Source organism: Copadichromis virginalis, linkage group LG14 (assembly GCF_057382275.1).
Source record: "Copadichromis virginalis isolate Kocher_CV1m ecotype Utaka linkage group LG14, C_Virginalis_male_GT1.1, whole genome shotgun sequence".
Taxonomy (NCBI): Eukaryota; Metazoa; Chordata; class Actinopteri; order Cichliformes; family Cichlidae; genus Copadichromis; species Copadichromis virginalis.
Genome location: NC_140631.1, coordinates 36,079,783 through 36,093,884, shown reverse-complemented (window position 1 = coordinate 36,093,884; position 14,102 = coordinate 36,079,783). Strand labels below are relative to the sequence as shown.

At 39.0% G+C, this 14,102-nt stretch overlaps 2 protein-coding genes across 3 annotated transcripts; one reads left to right on the top strand and one right to left on the bottom strand.

Moving 5' to 3' along the window:
* Positions 1-6,164: 6,164 nt before the first annotated feature.
* Positions 6,165-7,692, top strand: ttc36 (tetratricopeptide repeat domain 36). The gene is made up of 3 exons (XM_085430669.1): positions 6,165-6,369; positions 6,576-6,764; positions 7,356-7,692. The coding sequence occupies exons 1-3, from the start codon at positions 6,264-6,266 to the stop codon at positions 7,622-7,624; spliced, it is 564 nt and encodes a 187-aa protein (XP_085286795.1). The 5' UTR covers positions 6,165-6,263; the 3' UTR covers positions 7,625-7,692.
* A 42-nt stretch (positions 7,693-7,734) lies between these two features.
* LOC146694473 (F-box only protein 40) lies at positions 7,735-12,549 on the bottom strand. 2 transcript variants are annotated; one of them, XM_085430667.1, is made up of 4 exons: positions 12,484-12,547; positions 12,266-12,298; positions 10,282-12,153; positions 7,735-8,657 (listed from the first exon to the last, which is right to left on the bottom strand). In XM_085430667.1, exons 2-4 carry the CDS (start codon positions 12,266-12,268, stop codon positions 8,475-8,477), a joined length of 2,058 nt encoding a protein of 685 aa, XP_085286793.1. In that variant the 5' UTR covers positions 12,269-12,298; positions 12,484-12,547; the 3' UTR covers positions 7,735-8,474. The 2 variants fall into 2 exon arrangements, with proteins under 2 accessions (XP_085286793.1, XP_085286794.1); XM_085430668.1 differs by having other exon boundaries at positions 8,474-8,657; positions 10,278-12,153; positions 12,484-12,549.
* Positions 12,550-14,102: the final 1,553 nt, after the last annotated feature.

The following is a 14,102-nucleotide window of genomic DNA, read 5'->3' as shown; positions in this document are numbered from 1 at the left end:
CCCACTGTCGCCAAAGTGCTTGCTCATAGGGGGTCATATGATTGTTGGGTTTTTCTCTGTATCATGAAGCGCCTTGAGGCGACTTTTGTTGTGATTTGGCGCTATATAAATAAAATTGAATTGAATTGTATAGGTTTCAAATATTTGTATTTGTCTTCTTTATTATCAGTAATATAGTAATCAGCCCCAGATGGTGCATATCAAGCCCTAGTGTATAGTTTTACTTTCCCAGTCTTGTTTCTGCAGTCAGTTTCAGCTATGTTCCCGGGTGTTTGCATATATCATTAGCACAAATAAACTGCTTGTCTTTTTAAATTCAATCTGCATCTCTGTATTTTGGGCCTCACTCGTTAACACTTGATAATTCCTCTTTCTATAAATGAACTAAGAAGACAAATATTAAACTGAATACTTATACTAAATACTTACTGAATTACTAGACAAATTATAGCATTATTAAAACTCAGAAAAAATAAACTATATGAAGTAAAATAATAAAGTATATTATCTGTCATATCAGTATAATATAAACTAATAAAGTCATAAAAAGGAGCAAAATCACACCTTTCACTATTTATTGCTTGAAAATGTCCAAAATTAGTTACATTACATACATTTATTCCTAAGTATGGCTTAATAGATGCACATGGTATATGTTGAAAATCGGCCTACCATCATTTGCTGTAGTTATAGGTAAACAGGGCATATGATCAAATATGGTGGCGTCATTTTTCATTCCTCAAATTTCACCAATTTCTAGGAATCCTATGCAAACAAAATCTATTTCAACTTTTAGAAGAACTATTTAACCATGTAATGTGTTAGTTTCATCAACTTACCACAGTTAGTTTTGATATTATGACCTTAGGTGTAGGAGTATTGGAAAAAGAACACATTTTCTGACACCCAGAAAAAGTTTGCAATGCTTTGGGCAACTGTTGATGAGCCAGATGCATACTGCTACTTTCTTTCACATAGTCTGATTTTTTCTGATTGGCTTCTGCTGATTGTAGAACTACATGGATTTTTCCATTTAGTTCTACAGCCACAGACAGAGGCGTGATGGAGGCCAATTTTGATGTCTAGTTACCAAATTGCTCCTGTATGCTGCAAATTGAGATTGATATATTATCTTAACTATTTTGGAGAAAAATGTACAAGATCATTATTTGAAATTTGGATAACTTTAATTGATAAAAAGAGTTTAAACTGTGCTGTACTAAATATTGCAATCAAGTGAGTTTTTCCATTTTTTGATTTATTTGATTCACATTAAGTGTATACAATATAAAATATTTAGCAGGATAGAAAAAAATCAGTCAGGGTTGCATAAAGTTATGGTAATTTATTACTGTGCAGAATGAATATTTTCCTTTTATCTCTGCTGCTTCTCTTTGTGGAACATTGAAAAATGTATTCACATGAAACTCTTTGAGCAGGCAAAATCTCCCATTGGTTACACTGTTCATACTGCGACAAAGGTTTTCAAATGGATATTGCTTTGATCGAAGGGGGTCACGAACCACTAATGTTTTTTTATTTGCTATGTTTTATTTACAGTATTGGAAATGATAGTTTATATTGCAAAGTACAGCAAATTTCTGCTGTTGATGTTAAACGATACTATAGGGCTGGGGTCGGCAACCCTAGGCACGCGTGCCACAGTTGGCACACGAAGGGTTAACTGATGGCACGACCATAGCTGGACTGGCCATCGGGCATACCGGGCATTTGCTCGGTGGCCCGGTGACTTTTTTTTTTTCCTTTGTAACAGTATAAATAATGAAAGGTGGTGGATTGGCCAGGTGCTGGCTGGTGTGTAAAATAACTCAGTTGTTTGGTGGTGGCTATGGCGGAGCTTCCACAGATTCAGTAAAATTAACAAGTGGTGGAGGCCAGCAGGTGGATGAGGGAAGGGGAGGCAGGAGAAGGAGAGACCCGAGGCAGCTGCCGGTCCGAGTGTCAGGTGAACTGAACTTCAGGTAAGAAGTTATGACCTGCAGTCTATCTGGGTCAGATATAAACTAAGTTTAGGTGGAGTTTATTTTCGTTGTGCTGACTTTTTACAGTCAGTTACAATAACTCGTACTGGGTACTAGCTAGCATGACAGAGTTTCTATACAGCTGGGTGGGTGCTATGATGTTACTGATAGTGAACTTTATTTTATTCATAAGGTTAGTTAGTAGAGTTGCCAACCGTCCTGTAAAAAACGGAATCGTCCCGCATTCAGAGAAATTATTACGCGTTTCGTGTTGAGCTGAGAAGGGACGCAGTTTGAGACACAAATGTGGATTTATTCTGTGGTTAGGCTGCATAGCTGCCTCTTCTTCATTCTCTCCCCTCTCTCTCCTTTTGCTACTTTAATCATGAAACTGATCAATGATCAGCTGATCGGCTTTTCTTTCTCGTTTGTTTATCGCCCACTTTGCGCCACAAAGAGGAAACCGCCGGATGTCGCGCTAAAAAACAGCAGCATGTTTAAGCTTGATCAGCTGTTGTTAGAATTTATTTAATATTAATTTCTAGTATCAGCTGATGTTTGCTGGAGCCACAGCTGTAAAAGCTGCTGGTCATGATATCGGTTTGTATATCTGGTGAGAGGGAAACATGAAGATGTAACCAGGAGATACTGAATCATCAGAGCTGAACAGGTGATGGAGAAACAGGTTTACCTTTTAGGTGACATGAATGAGTTGAAGGGAAGTTATGAACTGTTTCTGAGAGACAAATAACACCAAGATCCTTTTCTACGTAGCTGACAGCTGGTAACTGTGCAGGGGCGGGTAGGGCATTAACAGGGAAAGGGGGGCACTAAGAAATACTTTCTTATTCTCATTTAAAATGTCTGGCTGTTATTAAATAATTATCTGAAGCTTACAACCAAAGTTTTTGTCAGACATAAAATGTATAGCAATCATACATATACCAACAAGATTGTACATCACTGTCACAACAGCATTTGTTTTCATTTAATGGCTTTAATACCTGGGGGGCCGGTCTCTAGTCTAAATGCCCGGGCCGATTTTTTGTCTCAGTCCAGGCCTGGGCACGACACGCAGTGAATTAATCTGAGAAGGTGCATTAAAAATATAAATGGCCGCGCCAGCGATGCACATCGCAAATCAGCTCGCATAGACACATTAGTTGTACCTCTTCTTAATGACAGTATCTTAACTAACAAACCCAACTACTAGATTCAACTTGTAATTGGCTAAAAATAACTTGGGACGTTGTTAGCTTTCCGCTAAGCACAGCATCAGCACCACGGAAATATATGGATAAATCCGTAGACTCGAGACACAATGCATTTTTGGGACTTTCAGGCGTATGGACCAATGTTTTATTTTCTGATCAAACCAGAAATCTTTAATGAGCAGCTAGATTTGACTCACATTAACTGGCTGAGTTAATGCCAGTTAATGCAACATTAAGGCAGCTGGAATCCATAGCTGTGCGTGTTCATGGAGCTTGCATTTTCACCTGCTGGACATCACTACCTGACAAGTTTAACTGTCTTCAGAACATTGCAGAGGCCTTATTGACAGTATTTGGCTCTACATGTCTGTGTGAGCAGATTTTTTTCTCACATGAGTATCCTCAGGTAGCCATCTGAATGCTGGACACTCGGAGACCTGTGTCTCTGAGTGGGAGACCAGATATCAGATTAACATGTGTGTCTCTGTATTAACAGACATGCCATATTGGCTTAGTTTATTTTTCTTATCATTGTTGTGAGGAGACCATAAATAGCATTTGTATTTTCTGTTGTACAGTTCATTTGCTGTTATGGAGTTCTTGTTATGGATTTGTTTCAAATAGCTGATAACTATTCGCTGATAGCTGCCAACATCTGCAAACAAATCTAATTCTATAAAGTGGTTCTTTATATTGTGTGTGACTTCTGAGGAAATTTTAAATGGCCATCAGAAAGGTTGCCTACCCCTGCACTAAACACATGGAACCACTAACAGAAAAATAAAACAAGAAGTCACTAACACAGAGACGAGGACTGAACACAAGAGAAGACAGAGGAGACAGGAAGGAAAGAGAGACTAACAAACCTGAAGAGTAGAGGTGCAAATAATAAAACAACAGGAAAACATATGATCAATCAAAGTGGTAATGAAATTCATGAACACAAGGAAACACAAAAAACTATTTTAAAAAAACCCCGACAAATATAATCCACTTTCAAAACTAAAAGAAATTATAAACCAACCAAAACTCCAAACTCTGTGTCATTGGCCCACACTGCTGTTGTGCCAGTACATTAAGTACCATAGATTAGCAGAGCTTTATTTGGATATCTACACATGCTCAATTTAGTATTTCTGAAAGCCTTTTGATGACAATTATAAATGTTGAGAAGGTCAGAACTGTGGTAAAACTTGTGTGCCCCAATGTGGGTACATGTGGTTAAAGGATCATTACTGTGGTACCAGCCTGTACTACAACTGAAGGTTCTGGGAAACTTTCAGTTGTACCACTTTACAGCAACTTTACCAAGCACCTAGACTGGATTGGTACGTATATAGTGCTTTTGTTACTCTAATTGAACACTGAGAGTTATTTTTACCTTATCATCTACACATTCATAGAGTGCTTCAATTCTATGCCTAAGCATCTTGTTTAACATGTATAGACTAGCATAAATGCATCAGGGGCTATTCGGGGTATATTATCAGTTTGCAATATGAAAACTGGAAGAGACGGGATCAAAACACCAACCGTATGATTAACAGACAACCCACTGCACTTCTTGAGTCACACTCACCACAAACATGTATTGGAACTTGTTGAAATTGCACTAAATGCAAACCTTTACATAGCTTCTTTACATCAAAAATGAGTTATTATGCAATTGTTTTATTTCTCTACGCAGTAATTTGAGATATACTAAGAGAAGTACTAAAATAAAGCATAAATTCTATGATAAAAGCAGCACAAAGGAGCAGCAATGATATTAATAATCACATACAATAAAGCAACATTTTTTCTTTAGAGGTATAAGAGCTCAGTTACCTGTAGAGAGCACAAGGAGAGTGATGAACAGAACCATCATAGATATTTTTACTGATGGTTCTCAGTTTTCAAATACGCAAGTTGATCAATGTGTATATATACTTTGGTGCAGATATTGCTAAGTGGAGGAACATCTGCAAGCAGTAGGGATGATAGGCAACTATAGCTTCTGATCTGTGTGGATGCGGCATCATCTTCCTTCCTTCCTGTGTTTTTAGTACCACAAACAACTTACTAGAGCTTTCTGAGAAACAACCTCTTGCACAAAATCCACAAACACCCAAATGTGTCTATGCAAGGGTCTCATGTTTTTTACATGAGTTTTTTTTTTCTGTGTTTTTGAGACTAAAATCAAATCATCAGTGGGATTTGATTTTCCTGGAAAAATTTAATAAATTGAATAAAATGAACAGTAAATTTTGGGGCGATAAATTGTTCAAAAATTTAGCAAACCAAAGGAAAATAAAAGCACCCAGTATTTGTTGTAACGGTTATTATTTTATGATAAAGTCCTATGGCCAGCCACTTTATTAAGTAAATCCTGGTCACTTAATTTGGCGCACCTGTGTGCATTCACCTGTGGCCACTCTATTAGGTACACCTACGGTCTTATAAAGTAGCCACTTTGCCACTCATGGCAACAGTTTGTGTGGTTAATAAAATGGCCCACCATGGATAGAGTATGCTTATGGATAAATCAAACAAGCAAACACAAACTATCATATAAAACATTAGGGTTATTCTGTCTCCTTCTACCAAAACAACAAGAGTCAAATGAAGCCAGGCCAACAGTATTTGTATAATACTATTCAAACATGGCAAGAGTGTTTTACAGAGGGGTTGAAAGAGACACTAAACATATGTGAACATGTCATGATATAAAGCAAACACATACAATCATGATAAAAATGAATCTTGATAATATACGAACTGTAATAAAGTGAACAATAAGAGTTTTTCCAATGTTTACAGACGTCCAGTTTATTCTGGTGTACTTATGTCTGTGCTGTGCGGTATGCAGTTTTTACTGGCCTGCATTTCTTAGTTAACAGGATGCAGATGTATTTAGTGCCAGAAAATCTCAAAGTCCACCTCTGCTTCCGCCCCCTTCTCTGATTGGCTAATAGAAATGGCAAAAGTTAGGGGAGGAAGAAATCTCTGTCCTGCTGTAATTTTGGTGGAATGATTTTTTCTTCCTGTCTTTCTCTCCTTGTTTTGCAGACACCAGTAAGACAGTAAGATGGCCTCGGCACATGACAGAGCTGTACTGCAGGCTATATTCAACCCCACCACCCCCTTTGGAGACATTCCCGGCCTAAACCAAGAGGAGGAATTAATTGATGATGGTGAGCATGAGCTTCTGACTGGTGTGTCTCAACATATCATGTCACAGTATATTGAATTTATTTGAACACATTCCATTTCTGGGCTGCGAAAAACATGACATTGTAATCCAAACTGATTTCCGAGTGACATTTCTCTGTTTTCCTTTCCACGGTACCTGTCAATTGAGTTTGAGTCCTTTTTCAACCTGTTTATCTCCTCCTGCCAGACAGTGGCTTTGACAGAGAGTTGCTGAAGCAAGTGAAAGAGCTGGAGATGCAGGGTGTCTCAGCAGCAGAGACTGGGGATTTACAAACTGCGCTTCAGCTGTTCAGCCAGGCAATCCAGATTCTTCCTCAGCGAGCCTCTGCCTATAACAACCGGGCACAGGCCCTGCGACTGAAGGGGGACACAGCAGGTATGTGCAACAAATTCAATAATAACCCTTTCCAGAGATGCCATGGTGTGCCAACTTATCAGACTGCCGAGTCTAAGGCCAGCGTGAATACCGGAGCTTTGTCTAGCTGATGCACTTTGTCAACAGCGATGGTGCTCTGAGATAGTGTGGTGTTTGGTTGCTTTTACCTGCTGCCTGACATAAGAAGGGCAGGTTTGTAGGCAAAAACAACAGTCCTTGACTCACTAATGACTAGCATGTCACTAGCAACTGCAGATTTCTAAAAGAACGTCTATTCATCTGAAAGTCATTGTTATGTGTTGTTGAACCAGTAGAACAAGGATATTACTAATACATATAAAGCTTTTGAATGGATAATGCTCGGTTATGAGCAGTTTACTTGAGAATGACTTTTTGTTTTTTCCTCATTATTTGATTTCCACAGTACTTGAGAGAAAAGTAGTTCAAGCACATTTCAGCTGTGTTTATCAGAATGAATTTTTCAGTAGCCTGACCCAAAGCCAAAGCTGAGTATCTTAGAACATCATGACCTAAAAAAAAAAATCAACTTTCCAGACATGTGTTTGGTTCACGGTGCTGTTCTCTTTGCAGGAGCCCTGGGGGATCTGGACCAAGCGATTGCTCTGAGCGGCAGCACTGGGCGTACTGCCTGCCAGGCGCTGGTGCAACGAGGCCTTTTACATAGACTAGCACGCCAGAATGATGAAGCCAGAGCAGATTTTGAAAAAGCAGCTGCACTTGGAAGTGAATTTGCTCGACAACAAGCTGTGGTCCTTAATCCATATGCTGCCCTGTGTAACAAAATGCTGTCAGAGGTGATCAACAAAATGCGCAACCCTGAAACATCTGACATGCAGTGATGTAAAACATTAGGTGTTCGTCTTCTCTGAAAGTCTGAAATCAATAAATTAACCTTTTTATGATGTTCTTTAAATTCTGTTCATTGTGCTGCTTTAAAAAAAGTCACGAATCCAGCTAAAAATCACATTTATTCACATATGCAGATCACACTTATTTCAAACTGAGTTGTTCTCATCACAAAGCAAGCACTGCTGTATTTTATTAAATATGACACATGCAGCATGTGATGTAATCTCCAGCATTAAAATGCCAAACCACACCATTTGATACAGATGGGATACTTAAGTTTTTATCCACTAGATGTCAGTCTTGTCATACTGAAACAGTCATCAGCGTTTCCCCTTCCTTGATTTTTCTTTCAAACATTGCCTTTCACCATAAGAATGAAATATGCTGGAACAAACAGCACTTGTCATCTCAGTCATGCCAAATGGTTCATCTAATATCATGAGGATGTTCCCCAGGCAAAACATGCCCAAATGCGAAAATTCGAAATGCAAAAAAGACTTTTAGCATTCACGTTTCTCTCCACACTACACTGCATGACAAGATCCATCTCAGAGAATTTTGCACACCAACGAGAAAAATGATCTGAGTAAATGCTTTAAAAAAAAAGGATGATTACATCACCAAGATATCCTGTTACACTAAATTATTCTTATTTCTAATATACGACAGATTGTCTTTCTGCAGGGCTTTAACACACTGCAGCTCTGATTTTATACAGCAGCTCTACATGCGGAGGCTTTTTCCACTTTTCAGATGAGTGCATACATGTTACGTCTCAGTGATTTCAAACAAGGCATAACTCGTGTTGTGGTCTGCCCGCTGTGCTCTGAAACGTGAGCGTTATCTTTTATGCTTTAGTTTCCCATGTTTGTCTCTGACCTCTCCCAGGCAGGGTAAAGCCACCGGCTCAGTGCGATCTTCTCTCTGGTAGAAGGAGCAGGTTCCCAGGTGATTTGACATGGAAGGAGTATCGCTGAAGCTCCATCTGTCCACAGAGGAAAACTGAGAGCTGAATTTCCAAACCTGTAAAACACAGAGGCAGAATTGAAGGAGGTGTGGGAGGCTGTCATGGCATCTATCAACTGTTTTGCAGCTACAGTATACTGCGATGAGGAGGAATGTATTTTTAAATACCATGGAATCTAGATCGCATAATACTTTTATCACATGTTAGGGCATGGTGTTATTTCTGTTTTGATCCGTGACAAATGTATACAAATTATGCAATTCATCTGAGAGCAAATACCCAGCTGTTGCCTACACAGTCTTATTAACATCTTATGTTTCCATGAATGATCACATATCTGACTTGTTATGGTAGCACTCTGTTTACTGGCAGCAAAGTCTCAGGCCATTCCACATCACTGATGTCATCGGCATGCTCTTTGTCTCATGATCACTGCAGTACAGAGATAGTCAATGCAAAAATATACACACGTGCATTGATAGTGTTTTTTGCTTCATTACCTCCAGCAGGGGGGCTTTGATCACACGTTTGTTAGCAGGAAAACTACTTTGTGTAGCTAAAAAATTATGAAAGCAAGTACAACCAAATTGCAACTGAAAAATAGATGTCTTATCTATCCCACCTTCATTTTCGCTGCTCACCAACAACAAGTAATTTTTTTTTACCAGCATATTTAATTTGATCTTCAAAAAATCTGGAACATTATAGTTGTGTTCTCAGTCAAAAGATTTTAATTATTTCATTTTGTTATAACTCCCTAGCTGCCAAATTCAGGTATTTCTGTAAACTACCAAAATTCTTTAATAATAATGATAAGCAGGCATCTACAGAGCCTGAAAAAGTTCTGCACAGCTCAACGTTTGTCCTGAAGAGATGGTACTTTAATGAAACATGCATTTAAATTTCCACAGCTCAGTATTCATAAATCTGAACCACTTAAAATGTGAACCCTTTACTCAGTTCTAATAATTCCAGAGAGGATTTAGTTAATTTCCGGCTCCAGGACCAACAGGCATCCTTGTGGGGTAGTGGCCTGAGCCACCAAGCTAGCTAACTGTGTGACTTTAACCAGGGTTCAATTCTAGTTGTCGTAGGTGAACCTCTAATAATGCCCAATTACAATCGCCTTATTTTTCTTTATATGCTATGTAGTGCTTTTTTTTTTTTTTTTTTTGTTTCTTCTGTTGCTGTTAATTAGCAAACCATTGCTTGGGCACCAACGTCAGGAAAGAAAACTAAATTTCATTTCCTTGTGGTTCCTGACCTTAGAAGAAGCTGATATTTTGCAAGGACACAGACAAAGGCAGTAAATCTCCAGGGTCTGATTCAGTGGGAACTCAATAACTGTTGCCAACACAACTGCGGCTCAGTTTGTAATATTGTTAGAGAGGACTATTGAGAGTCAGGAGTGTTTATAGTGCAGCTGCTGTCATACTGTATGAATGACTCAGATTTTCCAGTGAAAGTTAATAGAATGATGCCAGGTACTAAAGGGAAACTGATAGAGAAGTTTGACATGATGTAAATAAATAGAAATGGTAAAACAATATGGTGCACACACTTATCTGTGAATGCAATCAAATTTACAGGTCAGGGAATATAAAGTGACTATAACAAAAAAAAAAAAAAAACACATTTGCAAAAGAAAACCAATATATCTAGATAAATAAGATTACTTGCTTTCTTTTGGCAAATCCAGGAACTTCCTTCACTGGAGTGTTTCTTTTTCTCCCACTTGAGGGAGACCATCCCTCTCTCCTGCAGCAATGTGGCACACACCTCTCTCAATAGATGGGAGACTTGGGACAACTGAGACAATGTAAAACTGTCAAGGTAACCAGCAATATGCTGAATGATCTCCAAAGGAAGGCTGCTTAGGGGATCCAGATTTTGTGCATCATTCCTTTTAGGACTGAAGGTTTTCCCACCTGCACAGAGTGATGAATTGGCTTTTGGTTGGAGTACCAGAGTGCTGCCATCTTTGGAGAACTTAACTATTGCTTCCTGACCTGTTGGGTGAAACCTCATCTGGGTGAAAGTACAACCAAGGTATGCTAAAGGGCAACGCTGCTGAAACCAGCCATTTAGAGAGGCTTGTATGTCAGAATGCACGTTCTTGAAGTGAAAGCAGTATTCATCACGGCGAAAGTAGTGGCCACACATGTAGCTGAAGGCTGAACTTGTTTTGTTGTGTCTTCTAGTGACAGATTCTGCTTCGATGTATAAATAAAGACAACAAGGTTTACCTGCTATGACATCAGCTAAGGAAGCATCTTGCTTGAAGGGTGCAGAAGAAAAGATGTACGTTTGTGTTCCTATATCTGTGTAAAGACCATCTGTCGACACACTCTCTGAGATCGAATGTCCCTTCAGTTCTTTTTCCAGGGAGCACAGAAGTGTTGTGCTAACCTCTTCACACTTTGGAAGATCCTCAATTGAAATGCCCAGATCTGAAGTGTCAACACTCTGGTGTGTGGTTTGGGCCTTGCGCGAGGGGTCTTTCAAGTGATTGCGCTTTGCTCGATAGCTGGTAGGCACATTAAATGTTCGGACGCTTTTCACCTCAATGGGCTCCAGACTCCCATAGACAAAATCCTTTTCTCTTGGTGTGCAAGCAGCAAGTTGCCCAAAGTTAATCAGCATTACCCCATTGTGCACCAGATACATATTATATTCTGCAATGTTGACTTCTTTGCCTAAACGCTCAAGGACCCCATCTTGCCATGGTGCAAGGCCAGTGGCACCGTCCATGGTTCTGGCAGTTACAGGACATTCTCCACCCTGGTGTAATTCTTTCTGACTCTTTGATGATTCTTGGTCTTCCTTTTCTTTTCCTTTTTCTCCCTTATTCAGGTTTTTGATGGTTTGCTTGCATCCCTCCTTCTCCTTATTGAATATTTTCTCCCAGGAGCTATAATTTTGAATACTTGTCACATCTGTGCACTTTGCCAAAGTATCTCTCTCCTCTTGACTCAGTTCTTCGTCCAACTTTGCACTGCCATTTTCTGTATATTCACCACTGTCTACAGAACAGCAAGCATTATCTGCAGGACTGTTGATTCCAGCAGCAATGTTTTGCACGGCAGAATCCTCCAATATCAACTCGGGAAAAATGTTCTTCATTTTGATTGATTGAAACAGCTGCTCTTGGTCCCTATGAGCCATAGCAACATCAAGATTTTCCTCAGTGTTTACCACAGGGTTTTCAGAAACATTTCTATAAAAGGTCAGGTCACTTTCTGAAATAGGCCAGCGGTTCCACTCCTGAGAGCAACAGACCAAGCTGGCAGGACAGACCTCTAAGTGTTTGGCCAGCCTGTGGCGCAGCATGGTGAGAGGACAGCCATAATAAACATTAAGGCAAGGCACTATCTCATTTGGACAGAGAAGCTGGTGCTCTTCTTGCTTGCACATGTGGAGGCTTGCACCACAGTTTTTGTGACATTTCACGACTATACATGAAACAGAGGTCTGCGCAGGGACTTGACAGTGGACATTGTAACACTTGTCACAATGCTTATGATAGCCCACTGGCATCTTCATGCTTTTTACCTAATGAGAGAGATAACCCAGCACAGAAGGTAGTAACAGTAGTAAAATTTTCAAGTAGAGTAAGACTTAAACATTTCTGATAGTTTTAAAAAGTGAAAATTACTTTACATACCATTTTGGCTTAAGAACACAGCAGCGTGATCATCTAAGAACAAGTCAAACCAGAAACATGTTTACAGTCACATGCTGACCAAAAAACTGAAATTCACAGCTGATAAGTTGAATTATATGTTCAGGTTAAAAAGAAAAAAAATATGAAAACCACAAATCTCAAAGTTTTTCTTTGAAAAAAGCAATAAGAGTGGAGACAATAAGAGAAATATTTCTCACCCTTTGTTCCTTTGTTCACTGGCACCTCTGAATAACCTCGGGCACAGTGTCTGGATAATATAAATAGACACAACAAAGGGGCAGACAGGCCAGTGGGACGGGGCACCATTGTCGCACAGCCATTAAGAGCCAAGGTCAAGTTACAGTCTCTACCACTGCTTCACACTGAGAGGGTGGCAATCAAAGCAGGTCCTCACATTCTTAAAAAAAAAGGTTACCCTGTGCTTAAAAACATAAACATTTCAACTTGTTTGATTTACTGAGTTTCCAACATTATAATGTTAAAACTTTATAATTCTATTCCCACTGATTGAACTTATTTGTTTTGATTTCCTTTCAAAATAACATATTCCATAACTGAATGAATAAATTACTTAATAAATATTTTTTTTATTTGATTTTATAGATCGGTGGCATCTAAAATACCAAATCAGTTTTTAGATTAATTAAAGTTTTTTTTTCAGTGATTATTTAATTAATCAAAATTTGAACAATGCAGTGTGTTGGGTTAGGTTAGGCTCATGTCATGTCTTCCACTAGGTGTCACTCATACACTTTCAGAAACTCTACCAATGTTTCGCCAGCCAATTCTTACTACATATTAGTTACATTTACAAAGAGAAGAGAACATACTGTGTAGAGTTTCCTGCCCCATCTCATCAGGAGGAGATAAAACAGGAAGCCAAGGCCGTCACTTAGGCACCGTAAGATAGAAAGAATATGGTTTAGGCTTTATGGCCCTGGGAAGAAGCTATAAGAGTAACTGTTAGATACTTCGAGATGTTGCCAGACACCCTCCTGTGCACATCTCCTGTCCGGACATTTGTAATGCTCAAAGTGTTGTATGGAATAATGAGAATCGTATGGAATAAAGAGATTGTTGATTGAGCATTTATACACCGAGTGTTGCTCTTCCTTCAGCCCAAAGATCAAAGAATTGGGGTATTTAACACTATACAAATCTTATTGATGTTTTTCGAGGCTTTTTGAACTGGAAACTGATGCAGTTGTGGGAAACATGGTTCTGTCGGGAATTATCTTCATCAAACAAAGCACTGGTTTAATAAATCAAGACTAATCCACTCTAAAAGTCTAGTAAGCAGTAGATCCAAATAGTGCATATTTGAAAATGTTTACATTGTTTCTCCCCCATTCTCTTTCAGAAATACTGTGCTATGGTACAAATTGGGAGACATTAAACTTGTTAACTAACTCTAACTAATTACACTCATTCAAAATGAGACTGGTGGAACTACCCTTTTTTATTTAACAGCACCATCCTATAAACATCTACTGACACCTGTTTTCCACCCTATGTTAAATGTGCTGTAGACTGAATTTCACAACTGGCATCTGGAAGTTTGGAAGTTTATTTTTTCTTTTCACCTGGCACAGATTACAATGCAGAGCTTATCAGAGGCAGCTGGTTCACTCTCTATAGGCTCTGCAATCAGCATACATTACATCGAGCAAGAGACAGAAAGAAAAAGAGAGAAAGAAAGCCTACTCTAAGTAAAATTACTTTTTGCAACAGAACAGCAGCACAGCTGAGACTGGAGTTAGATTAGTTGATTAATGTCTGAAAATTGCTTCCAGTTGAGTTCAGAAATGATTTATCA